The 17,238-nt window shown below is 34.7% G+C and overlaps 1 protein-coding gene across 2 annotated transcripts in view; it reads left to right on the top strand.

Annotated features, from left to right (window-relative positions):
• The window catches only part of LOC111086467, a 34,759-nt gene extending 17,521 nt beyond the window's left edge, over nucleotides 1–17,238 (top strand). For both annotated transcript variants that reach the window (XM_022389421.1, XM_022389420.1), the window contains exons 4-5: nucleotides 7,257–7,361; nucleotides 15,927–17,238. In XM_022389421.1, coding sequence (XP_022245129.1) covers nucleotides 7,257–7,313 — 57 coding nt within the window. In that variant the 3' untranslated portion in view covers nucleotides 7,314–7,361; nucleotides 15,927–17,238. The remainder of the gene's footprint in view (nucleotides 1–7,256; nucleotides 7,362–15,926) is intronic.

Genomic DNA, 17,238 nt, shown 5'->3' with positions numbered 1-17,238 from the left:
AATACGTCAGAAGTAGAGAATAAGCCATAGACTGCTAATACGTCAGAAGTAGAGAATAAGCCATAGACTGCTAATACGTCAGAAGTAGAGAAGAAGCCATAGACTGCTAATACGTCAGAAGTAGTGGCCGTTAGAGAGTAATCTATTTACACCTGACAAACTTTGAATGACATCTGACAACCTTTGTACTCAATAACACCTAATCAAATTGGACAAAGATATTAAAATCCTACTAACACTATAGTTCGGCCAGGCATGGCCAGGTGGTTAGGGCGCTCGACTCGTAATCTGAGGGTCGCGGGTTTGAATCCCCGTCACACCAAACATGCCAACCTCTGCCTTTGCCTGGTTCCAAGTCCAGGATGAGAAAGGGGGGGAGGGTTGGGCGCGGTGCTAGCAACTCCACCCCGTAAAAACCAACCTGCTACAAGTAACTGCAACAACACCTTCCGTTGGCGAGGTGTTGTTGCGGCCCTATGCTCCACTGGGAGTTTACAGGAATAAAAAAAACAAAAAAAAACACTACAGTTCGAAAATTAGTTTTACATTATTGCCAAACATTTTTGACGCTCGTATACCCACAGTGTTCGACATACTATTTTTGTTATCTGCTCTGCATAGCCAGATGACTTATTCTACTACATATATTGAAATCAGAAAAAGAAACGGTAGTCAGAAATATATATATATATATATCCCACATCAAAACCGAAACCGGCAACATTAAACATATACCAACTTCTGAATACCACCAATGTCTGGATTTTACCATTCACATAATAAGTATTCACTCTTTCTACCCATTCTAGATACTTGAGGTATCACGGAACGTTTGGGGAGAAAACCCGTTCCACGTCTAAACAGCTTGATCCCACCACGCCTAGTCCAGTTAACCAAACCCCCCTCTATCACACTTTCTTTAACCTGAACGTGATAGCTTTCTAAGAATCACGCAACTTTCTCGAAACAAACCTTTTAGTCCCAGGACATTATCAAGGCAAACGTTGGTCTGAGAAGACTAATTGTCCCCTACAGTGTTTTTTGTTCCGAAATAAACTGAGTGATAAATAAGTGATTGGTAAATATCTACCACATTCTGTAAACGTTTATTTAGTAAATACGCTATAATTAGCTACAAAGTCCACGTTGCTGATTTACTGAAGGATGAAAACTGCAGGAAATAAACAACATGATGGATTTCACTACAATAATAATTTCGACAGTCGCTTAGAAATCAAATTATGAGGCGTTTCTATGTTATAATCACGGCTCAATGTAGACCGGGTTTTTCAGTACTGGAGGATTCACGTGATCACAAGATACAGTGCACCGTCTATATCTAGTACTAAAATGTAAATAACAGTTTAAGTTTCTCTCTCTCTTACTAATTTACACAGTTATTTGTTCCATTTCAGCTTTCGGTGTTAAACATGCGAGAAACACATAAAGTTTGGAACTTTCAAAGCAACCTTAGGACTAGACGTTTAGAACTCATTACATTTGGGTCCCTGATGCGTCAATGTTTTCTAATTCAGGAACGGAGTCTTTGTTCTTGAACCCTTTCCTTCAGTATTTACACTCTAACCCATGAGCTCCCACACTTTTTCAGCACAAAGCCTCCCCCACCCCCATCAAAACAATTCGCATCTATTATATCTACGGATACTGAGTACCTTAATAGTTTTGTGCATTTGCTATGGCTACCGCGACACTTTTCTCTATACGAAGGAAGAATATTTGGCTAAATTAGATTTGGTACTTTTTTATTATGATTGCTCCATGATTGGTCAGATTTATACTTGTGTTCAGTCTTTTAAGCTATTAAATGTATTGTTAATATTTCATATTGTATGTAGTTTGTAATTGTTTCTTTCGTGTTTCGTTTTCGTACTATGCTCTCTTTCCATACTGCTATAACTTTATAGAGTTTGTCTGTTGAGTTAAGCCACTTCTGGCTACGAGTTTTCACCCCTGTGTTGAATGCTTTTCAAAGCAAGACAGTTGAAAGTCAAATTACCCATCGGCTTTTTAAAACACTTTTATGTACCAGATTTTCTGCAAGTTCAATTTATATGCTCTTTCATAAAAGGTGAATGATTTCACACAGATTTTGGTTAGTTTTTTTTTTATTCCGGTAATTACCGCTGTGGGATCTATATGCTCTTTCATAAAAGATGAGTGATTTCACACAGATTTTGGTTATTTTTTTTACCCCGGTAATTACTGCTGTGGGATATATATGCTCTTTCATAAAAGATGAGTGATTTCACACAGATTTTGGTTAGTTTCTTTATCCCGATAATTACCGCTGTGGGATCTATATGCTCTTTACATAAAAAGTGAATGATTTCACACAGATTTTGATTAGTTTTTTATCCCGGTAATTACCGCTGTGGTATCTATATGCTTTTTACATAAAAGATGAGTGATTTCACACAGATTTTGGTTTGTTTTCTACATCGAATTTTGTAATAGTAAAAGAACAACATAAAATTAGTGAATATAATAATATATATGGACCACACCGGTAATGAATGGTTTAAAAACACCGGTAATTTGAGAGATAAACAATATCATTTCAATACAGATTAAAAACGCCTTTTAACTCAAAGGAAAAACATATCTTTCAGTTATTACCCTAAGTTTTCATTTAACACCTTGATTACAGGTTTCAGCTGCTAACCTGGTAACTACTGATAACTTTGACTTTAATTATTTATATTCGGTGCGTAGACACATTAATTCACGACTCAATAGCACAAAACAAAATGACACAGTTAGAGAGTAGTTTTTCTTAGATACATGTGCCACCAAAACTGAAGTCCCTTTATAGTTTTTTTGTAAACTGTCATCCCCACCACATCCCCCATAAAGTTTCTCTGGCTGCCGTATATTGTAGTTTAATATACCTATGTATAGTTAGAAATTCTTGTATTGTTTTGTTACCTGAGAAACACTTTTATTTCACCCAAATGGTTAAAGAGCCCGGTCAGAGACCCTTATACTTCAAGCATAGCCGTCTCTAATTTTGGAGGTGCGGACCAGAGATAAGGCAACTAGTCGGAAGCACTCGCCGCCTGAGGCTATCACTCTTGATCGAAAAACAGGATTAAATAACACCTTTAGAATACACTCACAGCGGAAGGTGTAATGTATGTTTGGTAGTACCACGTCTCGATCCCAAGATTCTCGATTCCTTAGTCCAATACTATCGAGTCCGGAAATCCGTGTAACAGTAGCAAGTAAATAGGTCATTATTACTGGAAATGCGCCATATAATCTATAACAATCATCTACTATTAAGCAATCTTACTTTCAAATCCACTCACGTTACGATTTCATTTGTTGTTATTGTCAGCCATCTCGACACTCTGTGGTTGCTAAAGTGTGGTATAGCTCCCAACCAGGTCTAATGTTTGATGTGGTACTTTCAGTATTTAGGCATATAAAAATTGAAACATTAAGGTATAACATTATGCCTTTTAGTTCACAGTTGTAAGCATTTTCTTACTGGGGTAATAGATAGGTTGCAACAATTTACGAAATTAGTTTCATTTTTTCAAATAATAAACAGAATTACCATGAGAATGAAACACTTGTCTTTTTGCAGTTTAACCAAGTTAGGAAATTTTAAAACTATGTATTTTTCATTAGATAAAATTTTCTCTCTTAATTACTCGAAAACAGACATTTAAAAAAAAGGCTAACAGAGTTCCATTAAACACAAGTGTTATTCTTAACACAATATTTATATATTTCCAGCACCTAAAAATTCATCGACTGACCCCGTCCTGTTAACTTGAAAACTTTGACGACATAATGTTTATGACGTCTTTAAAAATAATGTTGTTGTTTTTTTCATTATGAAATTCAAGAAAAGGCTCTTATAGGTCTAGTATTCCAGTTTCCTTTCTCCAATTCTTTGTTTTGTTCCCTCGAGGTTTTAATTAGCAATTTTTCATTTGGTATGGAGTGTAAATTTCTTACTATGGCATTTATGTTTATGTTAGTTTCATTTGCGTTAACACCTTCACGGGCGTCCGATTATTTACAGTTGGAATAACAGTTGAGCTTATTTTGATTTCTGATGCTGTAGAGGCCAAAATATGATTCAAGTCAGGGAAAATCACAAGCGAAAGTAATGTGAAAATATTTATTTAATGATCATCTTACATAGTCAAGACAGTCAAGGTTTTATGAAGTCAAGGTTTTACCATAGTCAAGGTTTTATCTCAACCTCTTTATCTTCCGCAATCAAATACATTTTACAACCCTCGTTTGTCCAGAGAGAGTCATTACCCGCAATCATTTACATTTTACAACCCTCGTTTGTCCAGAGAGAGTCATTACTTTGGACCAAAATCTCAATTTCAATTGGTGAAGTCTTAAATTGATGGAGAGAGAGAAAAAGCGGACAAGAGAGCCCTGATCCCCAAGTTACGATCTGACAGAAGGAAAATCATATTATATTTTCAAACAAGACAAACATCTTAAGCCATTGCTTACAGTGTATGATGTTTTTCGTCGTCTTGTGAATTTTTACCCTCGTTATTGTCTTCTCTACCTTATATTTTACTTTATTTAGAAAAAAAATATAATAAAATGATTATTGCGATATTTTTTGTATTAAATTTCATTCTGCGACAGAAAACTTTTGTATTTAGATATATATATCGAACTAACAAAAACTGTGGAGGAATTTTGCACCAATGCTTAAATATATTTAACTATAATTTAAAAAAAACGAGGTTAGCTGGTATCTAGAATATGATATATTTTCTGTAATGTGGGCGAAACTTGAAAATGGTAACGGTAATTAAAAATCATATTTAGTATCTTACCCTACTATATCAGCCTATTCTTGCAATTTACGTCAGACAGCCTCGCGCCCACGTGCTGTCTGAAGCAAAGTACCCGAATTCAAAGCAAAGCCTCTAGAAAAATTATCATAATCCGCCTAATGCCATCTTAGTGAGAGATGTGTATCCCAAGAAAAGGCGGTCATGTAAGGGTTAACATCCTATATGACTCCACCCGAGGACAAAGACCTGTTTAAAAACATAAAGTTATATCCCGTAGCTTTCTGTGGAACTCTAGCAAGAAGTTCTTCGAATCAGCACAAGCGGAACATATTACCCTTCAATCCAGTTCAGATGTTCATTTGTATACGAAGTAAGTTTTCTTTCTGTCTTTTTTAAAGATTGAATAGGCCCAGAAATGACTCAACTCCCTCTGTATTATCCTTGCATCTTGTTAACCAGTGTTTAATTACTTTTTCAAAGGACTACTCAGGAAGGCAGTCAACCATTGTCTATCATAACGTAAAGTTTACCGTACTTCTTCCTGTTAATTTGTTTTGGATGATATAATTTGGAAAACGGATCTGGAAATACCAACTATACAGATGGTTGGAAATTGGTACATCATCTAAAGATAATCAATATGAACCAACTTTGATTAGTTTGTATTAACTTGTTATGAAATGAAATCACCCGATATTTCTATATTATCAGTTAATACACTGGTTTTGTATCTCCAAAAGCTGCCTTTGTTGGCTTTGTTCTAGACAAGCAAAACAAAATGTAACAATTATATTGAGTTACACTTCCGGAAATATACGTTCTCATTCACATCAAGAACAATGTGTAAATGGCCTAGCAGCTCATTATGTTAGTGATGAATACAGAAGCATTGATCTTTGAGACTCCGTGGAACAAGAAATCTTGTATCATCTACAATCGTGTACTTTAATATACGATTAGGTTGACGCTTCGTCTGAAAGTTGTGAATGTCTAATGAGCAGGAGGTGAAGCTAACAAACCTACGTGTCATCTCACCATCTGACCCCGACAGTGGGAGAAGGTCGATGTCTTTAGTAAAGTGAATAAAACCTTTATTGTATTCACTGTTCTAAACAATTGTCCAAGAATCCACTGTTTGGTCGTGAATTCGCAAGGTTTTCTTTTGTTTTCTTGAGTAATTTATCATATCCGGCTTCCCCATTTGTTTATTTCAATGGCAAGACATTTTTACGTTTTCGTCAAACAACTGACAGCTGCGAAGTACTGAGTATTATTTCAGTACCGTCTGTTTGTTTGTCTTCAACATTACTACAGAATATTTAAAGAAATAATTAAAATACTTGGTCCATGGGTATACTTTTTAAATTATTTTAGAATGTCATATTGATGAGTCTAAAAATTTTAAAACAAAAAAAACGCTGATATATTTTAACACTCGTGTGTTTATTATGGTCCAAGAAAATTCACGCACAGTCGAGGCTAGAATATCTAAACTAAGCATATTTGTTGTTTTTTAAATATTTGTTAGTTATTTCCGAGTAGGAAGATAGGCACGGATAGCTTTTGAAAGTATTTTTATCACTTAGACACTAAATTTATCTTTATCTTTGTTTTAAACTTACACGCTTAACACATTTAGCAACATTTGATTTTGAATTTACTACTCGATACTTAGACATTTAACACATTTAGCAACATTTTTGTTTTCATGTTAACCTCGATACTTAGATACTTAACACATTTAGCAACATTTGATTTTGAATTTACTACTCGATACTTAGACATTTAACACATTTAGCAACATTTTTGTTTTCATGTTAATCTCGATACTTAGATACTTAACACATTTAGCAACATTTGATTTTGAATTTACTACTCGATACTTAGACATTTAACACATTTAGCAACATTTTTGTTTTGAAGTTACCGCTCGATACTTGGACAATGTCACTGGATTAACTTATTAGACATATGGTAAATATAAATATTTCGTAGTCAACATTTCGTTTTTTAAGATTTCAAGTTGTGGGTGATGTAAGTGAAAAGGTAATTAGTGATTCGACACTTTGTTCACGTTTTATATAATTAAACCACAGTGTTCAGTTAAATATCTCCGATTTCTTTCCTTTCTCCGAGTTCTAATATTACATTCCCTTCAGAAGCCTATTCACAAATGTTCAGACTTTTAGTGTCAAACCCATCGAAACTGAGACAGCATATTTTTAATTTAAGCAATGGCAGAAGGTTTGTTTTACAGATAGAAATTCTTTTAATCAAATGATTACTCAATGCAGTGAAGAATATGTTCAAGAGAGAAGAGAAATGACTTTCCTAAGATCGTTTTAACTTTATTTGAAAATTTCATAAGATAAATCTTTGTTAAAAATACGATATTTGCTTTAGTCATATGTATGAACGCTAACCACTAAACGAATTTCTCTATTGACCATATAGGCCAAGACACACTACACGCACGTACCTGTCTACGACCAAGAAACGATCATGCTATAAAAGGCAATCCTATCGTTTAAGGTGGTGTGAGCTGAATTAACAACAGTGGTGAGTAACTCTAATAATACGTCTGGTAAATGCGAATCGTATCTATTATCCAATCTGTTTGCATGATACAACGTCTAGAATCAACGTAAATAAAGGTCCCTGTGAGTCAAGTTGTATTGATTTTTTTTTAACTTGTGATTTTATTACACAAGAGCGCTGTCTTTTGGGGATGATAAAGAATCGTTTAACATACAGTATACGAATAATTTAGAATCCAGACACGTGTGAAGCTGATGGAGACCAAAGTACTATCTCTTAAATAGAAATAGTTAGGAAAGACCTGTTTTTTTTTGTTGCCGTTGTTTTTTGTTTTTTTTGTTTTTGTCAGTCATACTCAAGAATACATTATAAAAAGGGAATAGTAGATAAATTTTGTAAAGTACAGCAGTGAGCTGTTTCAATGATTTGTAAAAGTTTAGATTTAATTCTCCGAAGCTAAAGGGCGGACAATTTTCATCCAGGATTGTTATTGCGGTGTCATAAAATAACACCATAGCTCTAGCCAATTCATCACAATAAGTATTCGAATCTTTCGTATTATTCTTATTAATATTGTTTATTTATTCGGTTTAAAAAATGTGAATGCATATTTTAAAATTTATTGTACTCATTCGCTTTTTATTTTATTTTTTCTAGTTGCCAAAGTCTCATATCTTGATTCGAAATGACTAAAATTGTCTTCCTTGTACAATTAAAATTAGGATTGTAAATAATAAGATAAATTATAGCTCCTTTTTTAGATTTAGTGGAAATGCAACAAGGGCTAATAACTATCAAGGCGAAATAGCTTAAATATTTAATGTTTTAGCAACTGAAAGAGTGTAATCCCTAAAAGAAGAATTTGCGATGTAAGTAGTGGGATTACTTATTCCCTGGAGGTAAGTATCTGTTTATTCTGACGGTATAAATGAGCAAAAACTAATCCTTTTTTCGATAACACTCTCTTACAATCTTCTGAATAAACTTAATTATCTAGTTGGCAATTATAAGCATGAATTTATAGACGAAGCAGGTTAGAGGATGTGGTGTTGTATATATACAGTCATATTATTCCCAGCAGTAATGTGATTTTTCAGTCATGGCTCCCACGATAGACATTCCACATGACAAAATGTAGAATCAAAGCTTTCGTTGGTGAAGGTTACTCCATGCGACAGACTGGGGCGAAATTTCGTGCTAGTGTGTATGATACTTTTCTGGAGGAAACATTCCCACATGTGGTTACAGTTAGGTCATTGGCAAGATATCTACTAGATGATCGTGTATCACGTAAAGAGTATGCCTTGATTTACTCAACATCGCTTTCTATTGTCAACAGTACTAGTTTTAGTACCTTCTTCATAGTTTCCATAAAGCTCCTACTGGAACACGAAATTTCGTGTTCACAAACCACAGCATAGAAGAGGTGATGAAACCAAAAATACTTCCAACAATAGGATGAACAGAGTTGGAGGAGTTTGTTCTTTAATGAAGAATCTCAATAAGAGAGAAAAGAATAGTATTGTTGTCGACGTTACATCTAATTCTGAGTGATCAGTCCAAGTGTGGGCTACCTCTCAACCAATGGTGTTAGAAATCTACAAAACAAACTGATGACACCCTAGTTGTTGACAGGCAAAACCAGAGTCTTATTTATCATGTCATTCTCTTAGGAAAAGAAAAAAAAAAGTTCGACATTGAATCATTTTTAGTAAGACAAAGAACATGAGATGAAATAATATCAGGTAGAAAAATCAGAGGCGATGGAACGCTTGCAACCATTGCTTGGCCCCCAAAATGTCCCGATATGAATATCATCAAGATTGTGCTGGCAGATATAATGGAAATCGAAGTTAAACGTAAATCCCAAACTTGTTTGAATTCTTAAGAGTAATACCGGACATTTGGAGCAATATTCACAATCATACTTTTTATTGTCTTATTTAGCATAAAACAAAATTTGCAACTCTGTTTAAAGCAAATCCAAAATGCTGGTGCATTATGTCTTTTATTTGCTTTTTTTCTGTATTTCCTGTAATAATGTATCCACTAATAATAATTTGATCATTTAGTTGTAATTACTCATTGATGTGACTCCTGTACATGTATCACCTGTGCGTTTTGATGATTATTTGCAAAACTGTGTATACCAAGTACGGTTAATACGCATGATACAGCTGTTTAATCATCAGCTAGATTAGTTTCATTGCGTGTTAGATTATGATATGCCATATGAATTTCGATCCAAAACTTTGCTTGACGTTCAGGTGTCTATTGTTAAGTCATATTTCGACGAGTGAAGTTAACCTCATCCTATCCCTATTTTTTTTTCTATATACCCGCGAATACTAGCTCTATTTAGGATAACGTAATTGTATCTTCCAACACCAAAATTTTCAATTTCATTGAGAACAAAAAACAGGAAAAAAAAAGTGAAGCCCATATTATCGTTTGGTTGTCGACTTGTCACTAAGTTAGACTGATTAGGTATCTTGAAATACCTGTATAAATATTTTCACAGAGGTAAGTAAAAGACAACTCAAATACCATAAACATAAGCTACAGACCATCACTATAAGACATATAATCCTAATTTTGGATTAGCCCTTGTTCAGGCCACTGATGACGGTTGGAATTCCCCGAAACCATTCTAACACAGTGACAAGTGACTAACTGTATTAGTAACAAGGCTTCATGTTTCTTTCTCATTGAAATTTAAAATTTTGGCTATGAGAGAAGAATATTCATAAACTTCGGGTCTAATCTTATTCTATCCATTCTTTATCAAATGACATCTAGATTAACTAAACATTTCTCCAGTGACATGAATTACTAAGTTTCGACTTGGGCTAGGATCGAATAATCCTGTCTATGGATAAACTCTATATTTAGATCAGAACGAAAACGTCCATACTAATTTAGATCGTTTGTTTCTGTCTTTCTTTCTAACACAAAGAAGATAAAACAGCACACAGCCCTTTTTTTCAACATATCCCCCCAATGGGACAGCAGTAAGTCTACGGATTTACAACGCTAAAATTAGGGGCTCGATTCCTGAGATAGCCCGATGTGGCTTTGCTATGAAAAACACATACACACATACAACCTTATCAACTACAAGTACAATATGCATATATATATTAAAGAGAGTAGGGCAGAGTGATTGCACAGTTGTTTCATTTAGAGTAATAGTTTGAAACCAAACTATTGGTTTCAGCTGTCTTTGTAATATTTTCTTTAGTACAACAACCTTACAATGCTAACTATATTAACTGTATAGTAACTTTTGCTCCACCCTGTTTGTATCTTAGACCAAGTAAAGATTAAATTATTCCTGTAGTCTTAACTTATCAGTTGCTCCAGAAAGAGAATAAACAAAAATATTTCACTTTCCTCCCAACAGGAAGTAAATCATAATTATGTTTACAAGAATGTTCGAAGTGTTTATCTTCATCAATTCGTATATAAAACAACAACAACAAAAAACCGCAAGAGCACTAATAAAATGTTTTAAACATTCGCTTAGAGGAAGTAAAGCAGAAAGTGTAGGACAATTTCTTGAAACATCCGCTTCAGCAGGTGTCACCGAAACGGAAGTTTTCAGTTTACTTTCAAACACTCGTAAAACATAAACAGATTCTATTGCAAGACGAAAACGATGAGAAATTATAAGGTTAACCGTCCTCACTATTGTGTTCTTTGTAGTATGTAATTACTGGAGTTCCTGGGGTTCTCGGTCACGTGATACCACCCTCGTCACGGCTTGGCAACCTTTTATTTGTTAAAAACACTAATTGTTAGCTGGAAGAAGCCAAACGTTTCCTCGCCCTCAAGCCTCGCTTGTTCCCACGTGAGTTGTCTCTACTGTTTTTAATAGTTTCCGTACTGGAGAGGTAGGGGACGTAAACCACCCGAAAAAATGTTTTTTCGCCAATAGGTCTACTATATGATAATTACCAGAAGGGTGAATGGGCGTTATTTTTAATGGTGTGCTACATAAACGCGATAACAATAATGTGTAATATATGATTGATATGAGTTTCAGTCAGTGAGTGTCAATAAACGGAGGGCGGTTTTTGGGTAGTTTATCACTGTATAAAACGAATACACATTTTGAAATGAATGTAAAAAAAAAAGAACACTGTAACTGCTTTGAGCACACATTTTGAAATGAATTAAAAAACAACAACACTGTAACTGCTTTGAGCACACATTTTGAAATGAATTAAAAACAACAACACACTGTAACTGCTTTGAGCACACATTTTGAAATGAATTAAAAACAACAACACACTGTACCTGCTTTGAGCCACTTTTTGGTTTTTGGTTGTCATTGTTATAATAAATTACTAAAGCTTATAAAATAAACACGCAATTTTAAGAATTGGGTAAACGAGTAATTCATTCGTCTTGACTATTTCAACCTTAACAATAACACTAATATTACATGAATTCGTGCATGAAATAATAAGATAATAAAATCGGGTCAAGCTTTAAAGTTTAAATTGTTCTTTAGAGTTTAGGAAATTAGACTTTGTTGAATAACTTGTTAAAACTTGTAGACTTATTAACTAGTAGGTCTGAGCTTCAGAGATGTATAAAAAATATGCTATTTTCTCATAATTTGATCTTATGAATTAAAGTTTTAGTGTGTACATTTATTTGCATAACATTCTAAAACTGATTCTAAGTTTCAAATGCTGTTCAAAAATGTCCATTAGCTTTTACGATCTATATATTTATGTCAGAATTTTGTGTAAAGACACGCAAGTCATTTGTCAACAGCACTCACCGCCACCTTTTAGGTTACTTTTTTTTGATCGAATAATGGAATTTGGTTTGGTTTGTTTGGAATTTCCCGCAAAGCTACACGAGGTCTATCTGCTCGAGCCATCCCTAATTTAGCAGTGAAGGACTAGAGAGAAGGCAGCTATTCATCACCAGCCCACCGCCAACTATTACAAACGAATAGTGGGATTGACCGTGACATTATAACGCTCTCACGGTTGAAAGGGCGAGCATGTTTGGTGGGACGGGGATTCGAACCCGCAACCCTCACATTGCGAGTCGAGCTCCCTAACCACCTGGCCATGCCAGGCCAACAGAATTTGACCGTCACTCTTTCAGCACATCCGTGGTTCCAAAGCGTGGAGTGCGTTTTTGCTGCATCGGATCACGAATCCTTGAATTCACAATCCTGACATGTCAACCACTGAGCCACGCCTAGTTCAATTCACTCAGAAAATGTCTTAACTCGTTTCTTCTCAATAGTTTTTAAACGTAACAGCTCGCTGCAAAGAATTCCAACATTTATAAAAACTTAACTTTATGTTTTGCCAAACTGGAAAGATTGGATTAAACTTAATTTCAAATTTGTTAACATTTGGCATTTTTAACGTGAGTTGCAGCTTATGCAATGACTGAGCTAAGCGGCCAAGTCAGAGAGATCAACCAGTTATTAAGCACCCTCAACCTGCACGGCTACTCTTATCTGAATCGTGCCCTCTGTTGAAAGTACGAAACGTATTCAGCGACGTATCACGGGATTAAACCTTGGACCTTTCACTTTGCAACGCGCACGTTAACCACTACATCATGTCTGGCCCATATTGCGTCTTCATTTAAGCTCACTTTTTATTGTAAAAAGATGTTTCTTTCATCAGATCTGGTAAATGTATTGAAACTTATGTCTAAATAGTTTTGTGACAAAGACATACTCATATATACAAAAGAAAAAACAAATAAACAAAACAGCCTAGTCAGAACTAACCAACATAACTTAAGAATACTGATCTGAGAAGTGCCACAACTACTTTCTGATTCTACTATTTACTTTAAACGACACATAACGAATGGAAGATGGCAATCTTTGTCACAGCAGTAAATTATCAATCGGAAATCTGGAGAAACAAGCCATTTTTACTTGAATGGAGATTTTTGATTTTCTGGAATAGATTGATAGATATAATAAAATGAACCGACATAGTACGTTCCGTGCTACTATAGAACACAAAATATGGTACCGATCATCTCGGGTTCAGTTGTCATCGTAAATAAAAACCAAAAAAAAAACACAAACAGTGAAACTAAGAAACAAGACAACAGACTTGGTATGTGTGTTAGAAGTGTGCACGATGGTGCAACGTACAGGAAGAGAAACACTGAATTGCACTGTTTGACTCCCATGCTTTTCGTGGTTAAGATCAGTCAGCGTGCCCTATACAGTTTAATTCAACAGGACTGAACTTAGCAGAACAATGAGATTCAAAATATCCACTTACGACATACTAAATACTCTGTCTAAGTTTGAGAGCTTGCATTTCGTCATAGCTCGTGATGCGTGAATAGTAGAGATCGTGACTTGCCAACTTTCGATCAGCATCTAAACCCACAATAATGGTTTTTTTTTTTATGTGTGAAGACATCATGACACACATGATTTATAAACTAACAGTGAGCACGTACAATCCCACGTGCATCGGGATGTATAAGTAATATTACTAACGCAATCACTTATTATGCAGAAAACATTTGTCCTGGCAGTTTATTCGTTGTTTCCTAGCCCTCAAATATTTCAAATTACAGACTGATAGCTCTTTTCTCTCAGCTACTTTTCTTAATTATTTACACGTTTCTTTACCTCTACTATAGCTTATCTGAAGAGCCCTGCTATTGAGCGAAAGGCCTCGTCGGCACTGGATATAGCAAATGTAGTGTGATTGATACATTATAGTTTATTTAGTACATTCATTTTTTAGTGATAATATCATTGTAATTAATTTATATTTGTATCCTGTAGTATGTTTTATATTGTCCCCCGAGTATTGTTAATGTGGTTTTACTCTAAAATAAAGAAACACCACAAGAAACTCTAGAGGTTTTTCTGGGCGTGTAAGTTATATAAACAGGAAATTTAATGATTTTGGGGTTTTGGTAAAGTGTTGAAGTGTATGTTATATCAAAGTAGTTTAACGGTTTGGTAAAGAGTTTGTTTGTTTATTTTAGCGCAAAAATAGGCTACCTGCGGTCTGAGAAACAAATTCCAGATTTTAATGTTATAAGTCCGTATCCTTTGCCTTGACCCACTGGAGGAAATGGGGGAAAGTTAGTGTATTTCTAAGAACTTATGTTTGTTTGTAATTAAGCACAAAGCTACGCAATGGGCCATTTGTGCTCTGCCCACTATGGGTATCGAAACCCGGTTTCTAGCGTTGTAAGTCCGCAGACATACCGCTGTGCCACTGGAGGGGGGATTTATGGATTAAGCAAAGAAGAATATGTTATAATACCCCAGTTATACTACATCTGCCATATCTAGTGCCGTCGAGGCCTTTCGCACAATACCAGGAATCATCAGGCAAGTTAAGATAAGACAAACATCGTAGTAGTCTAAGCGCTATTTATGTCATTAACTTTTCATGAACAACGACAGCTATGGTGTAAACTAGAGTAAGTGAACTTTAATTATTATTAGTTTTACTTAAGTCATTTACAAATCAGATTCTTAGGAAAATAGATTAATAACACTAAGGTGGGAATGAAAACCTAGTTGCGCTAGGGCTGTGAATCCGAGGATTTCTGGCTCGCGAACCGCCGTCGTAAAAACACACTCTGAACTTTAGGGCCGTGGGTGCGCTATAACAGCGGTGGATGAACCCAATTATTCGATTAAACAAGAGTATCCAAGAGTTGACAGTGAGTGCTGTTGACTAGCTGCCACAAAATTAGAGACGCCTATGGGCAAATAGCGCTGTAGGTAGCTTTGCACGAATATTCTGAAAAAAATAAACATTCGGTGTGAGTACTGGGTTGTTATTCTTATATAACTTTAAGTATTAAAGAGAGTATACTATTCACGAAGTTCGTGAAACAAAGGGTAATTCCACCAAATAGCCAGAAATAATAGTTTAAAAAAATCTTATCAAATTTGGAAACTGAGATATGAACTTATTGGAATTTAAACATTGTATGTTACCTCTCTAAATTCTAGTTTTTCAGTATGTCAAAAAAATAATTAATCAATAATTAATTGCGTGTTTTGAAACCATTATCTTAATTCAAAATATTACATTACGTTTATAATGATTATTCAAACATTTAACCAAATTATGCCCACAAAGTTTTATTTTTGTATTATTGTGAATCTAACCAACAGAGGATTGCACATTGATAATAAAAAATAAGTTACAAGTGCAACAAACTTTTGGAAGTAAGTCTCATTCAAAAGACACGTTTTTTATTTGTTTGTTTTTTCAGGAATTCTCCTGAAAGTTTATTTGTTTTTAATAGGTTGATCGTCCCTTTTCTTAATAATGCAAAGGTTGATAAAAAAATCAAACTTTACAAATATAATTCGACCTATGCTCATTAAGAGTAATGGAATAAGTCAACAATTATTTTCTATCTGTATTTACATAAGAAACTCGTATGTTTTTATCCAGTTCTTTCAATTTTTTGAGTCACATCCTTGTCGCTGATGGCAAGTTTGTTTGTTTTTATTTCAAAGCTGTTTGTTGAACTGCTCTTTTTAAGCTACCAGTTAAATAATATAAATGCCTTTGCTGAGTCTGGTGTTTTCTTTTTCAGAAATATCTTCCTGATTTGATATTCATGTAATTGAAACGTACCAGTGGAAGCCGGAAAAGCAGAAGACAAAAATCCACAATATGATTTATTGACATTATGATATTAAGAGTGACGTAATGCTTAGGTGTTCACTGTTTACGTCTATTCTGCTGCCAAGTGATAATGCTGAATAAAGGACCTGAATTAGCGCCATCTAGTGACAAGTACAGACAATGCTAAAATGAAACCAGAATGAAAAACTATGGATTGTTAAAGATTACAATGAATTTAGACTATCACGTGAATGGCAGGATGGCGATTTTTTTATACATCTGTATCGTTTTTGAGAAAATTATAGATTATACTTTTGTTGGAGACTTTCAATGTTTTTCCATCCATGCATGACCAGCTGCTTGATGTTGCTATAACGACGCAATTGTTTCCAAATTTTTATTTTTGTGTTGTATTTATCCACAATCTCTAATGTCCTTGGTACGTATTCCGAAATTCGCCATAACCGATGACAAGTTTTTGTCGTAGCGTACAAATGCAAAACTGAGAGACTGACCGATTGTGCACAGCGAAATAGTTTAGCTGATTCGCTAACGTCCTTAAGGTTGTCCTCGTGATAGTAATCACCTGGTTGACGGTGTAATTGTGATGAACCGCTAACGTCTGTAAGATTGTCCTGGTGATAGTAAGCACCTGGTTGATGTTGTATAGCGTAAAAGTTTTAGCTGAACCACTAACGTCAGTCACTTTGTCCTCAGAATAGTAAACACCTGGATGATGGTGTAAAAGTTAAAATGAACCTCTAACGTCATATAACGTTTGTCCTGGAGATAATAAACACCTGGTTGATGGTGTAGAAGTTAAAATGAACCGCTAACGTCCGTAAGGTTGCCTGGATAATATTACTCGATGTTTTTGTGTCCTCAGCTTAAAATGACTGTATTATAGTGTTTAAAAATGAAAATGTGTTACTAGATGAGGAAAAGCTTAGTAACTTAAGGAAATGATCGTTTCCTTATCAACGTATAGTGGTGTATAACCGTCATTCATGGTTCACATTTACAATGACTCAAAGTTGTTAAGTGCTAAATTATAGTTAGTTTTTAAATATACTGTTATTATTTTTATACGTATATGATCGAAAACTAATTGTATGCAAGTTATTGATTGTTACTATGCCGCACGATTTTCAAATTTCGTATTATAAAACGCCATCGGCAGACATCAATCTTAATTAAACAAATGTACGAATATCCGTATTCGTTAAATAGGAAAGATCTCATTATTAGTAGTAAGTATTAAAAATAATGTTATTTGTACA

Source organism: Limulus polyphemus, unplaced genomic scaffold (genome assembly GCF_000517525.1).
Source record: "Limulus polyphemus unplaced genomic scaffold, Limulus_polyphemus-2.1.2 Scaffold1120, whole genome shotgun sequence".
Classification (NCBI taxonomy): domain Eukaryota; kingdom Metazoa; phylum Arthropoda; class Merostomata; order Xiphosura; family Limulidae; genus Limulus; species Limulus polyphemus.
The sequence above is the reverse complement of the archived record's forward strand: the minus strand, read 5'-3'. Positions and strand labels throughout refer to the sequence as shown.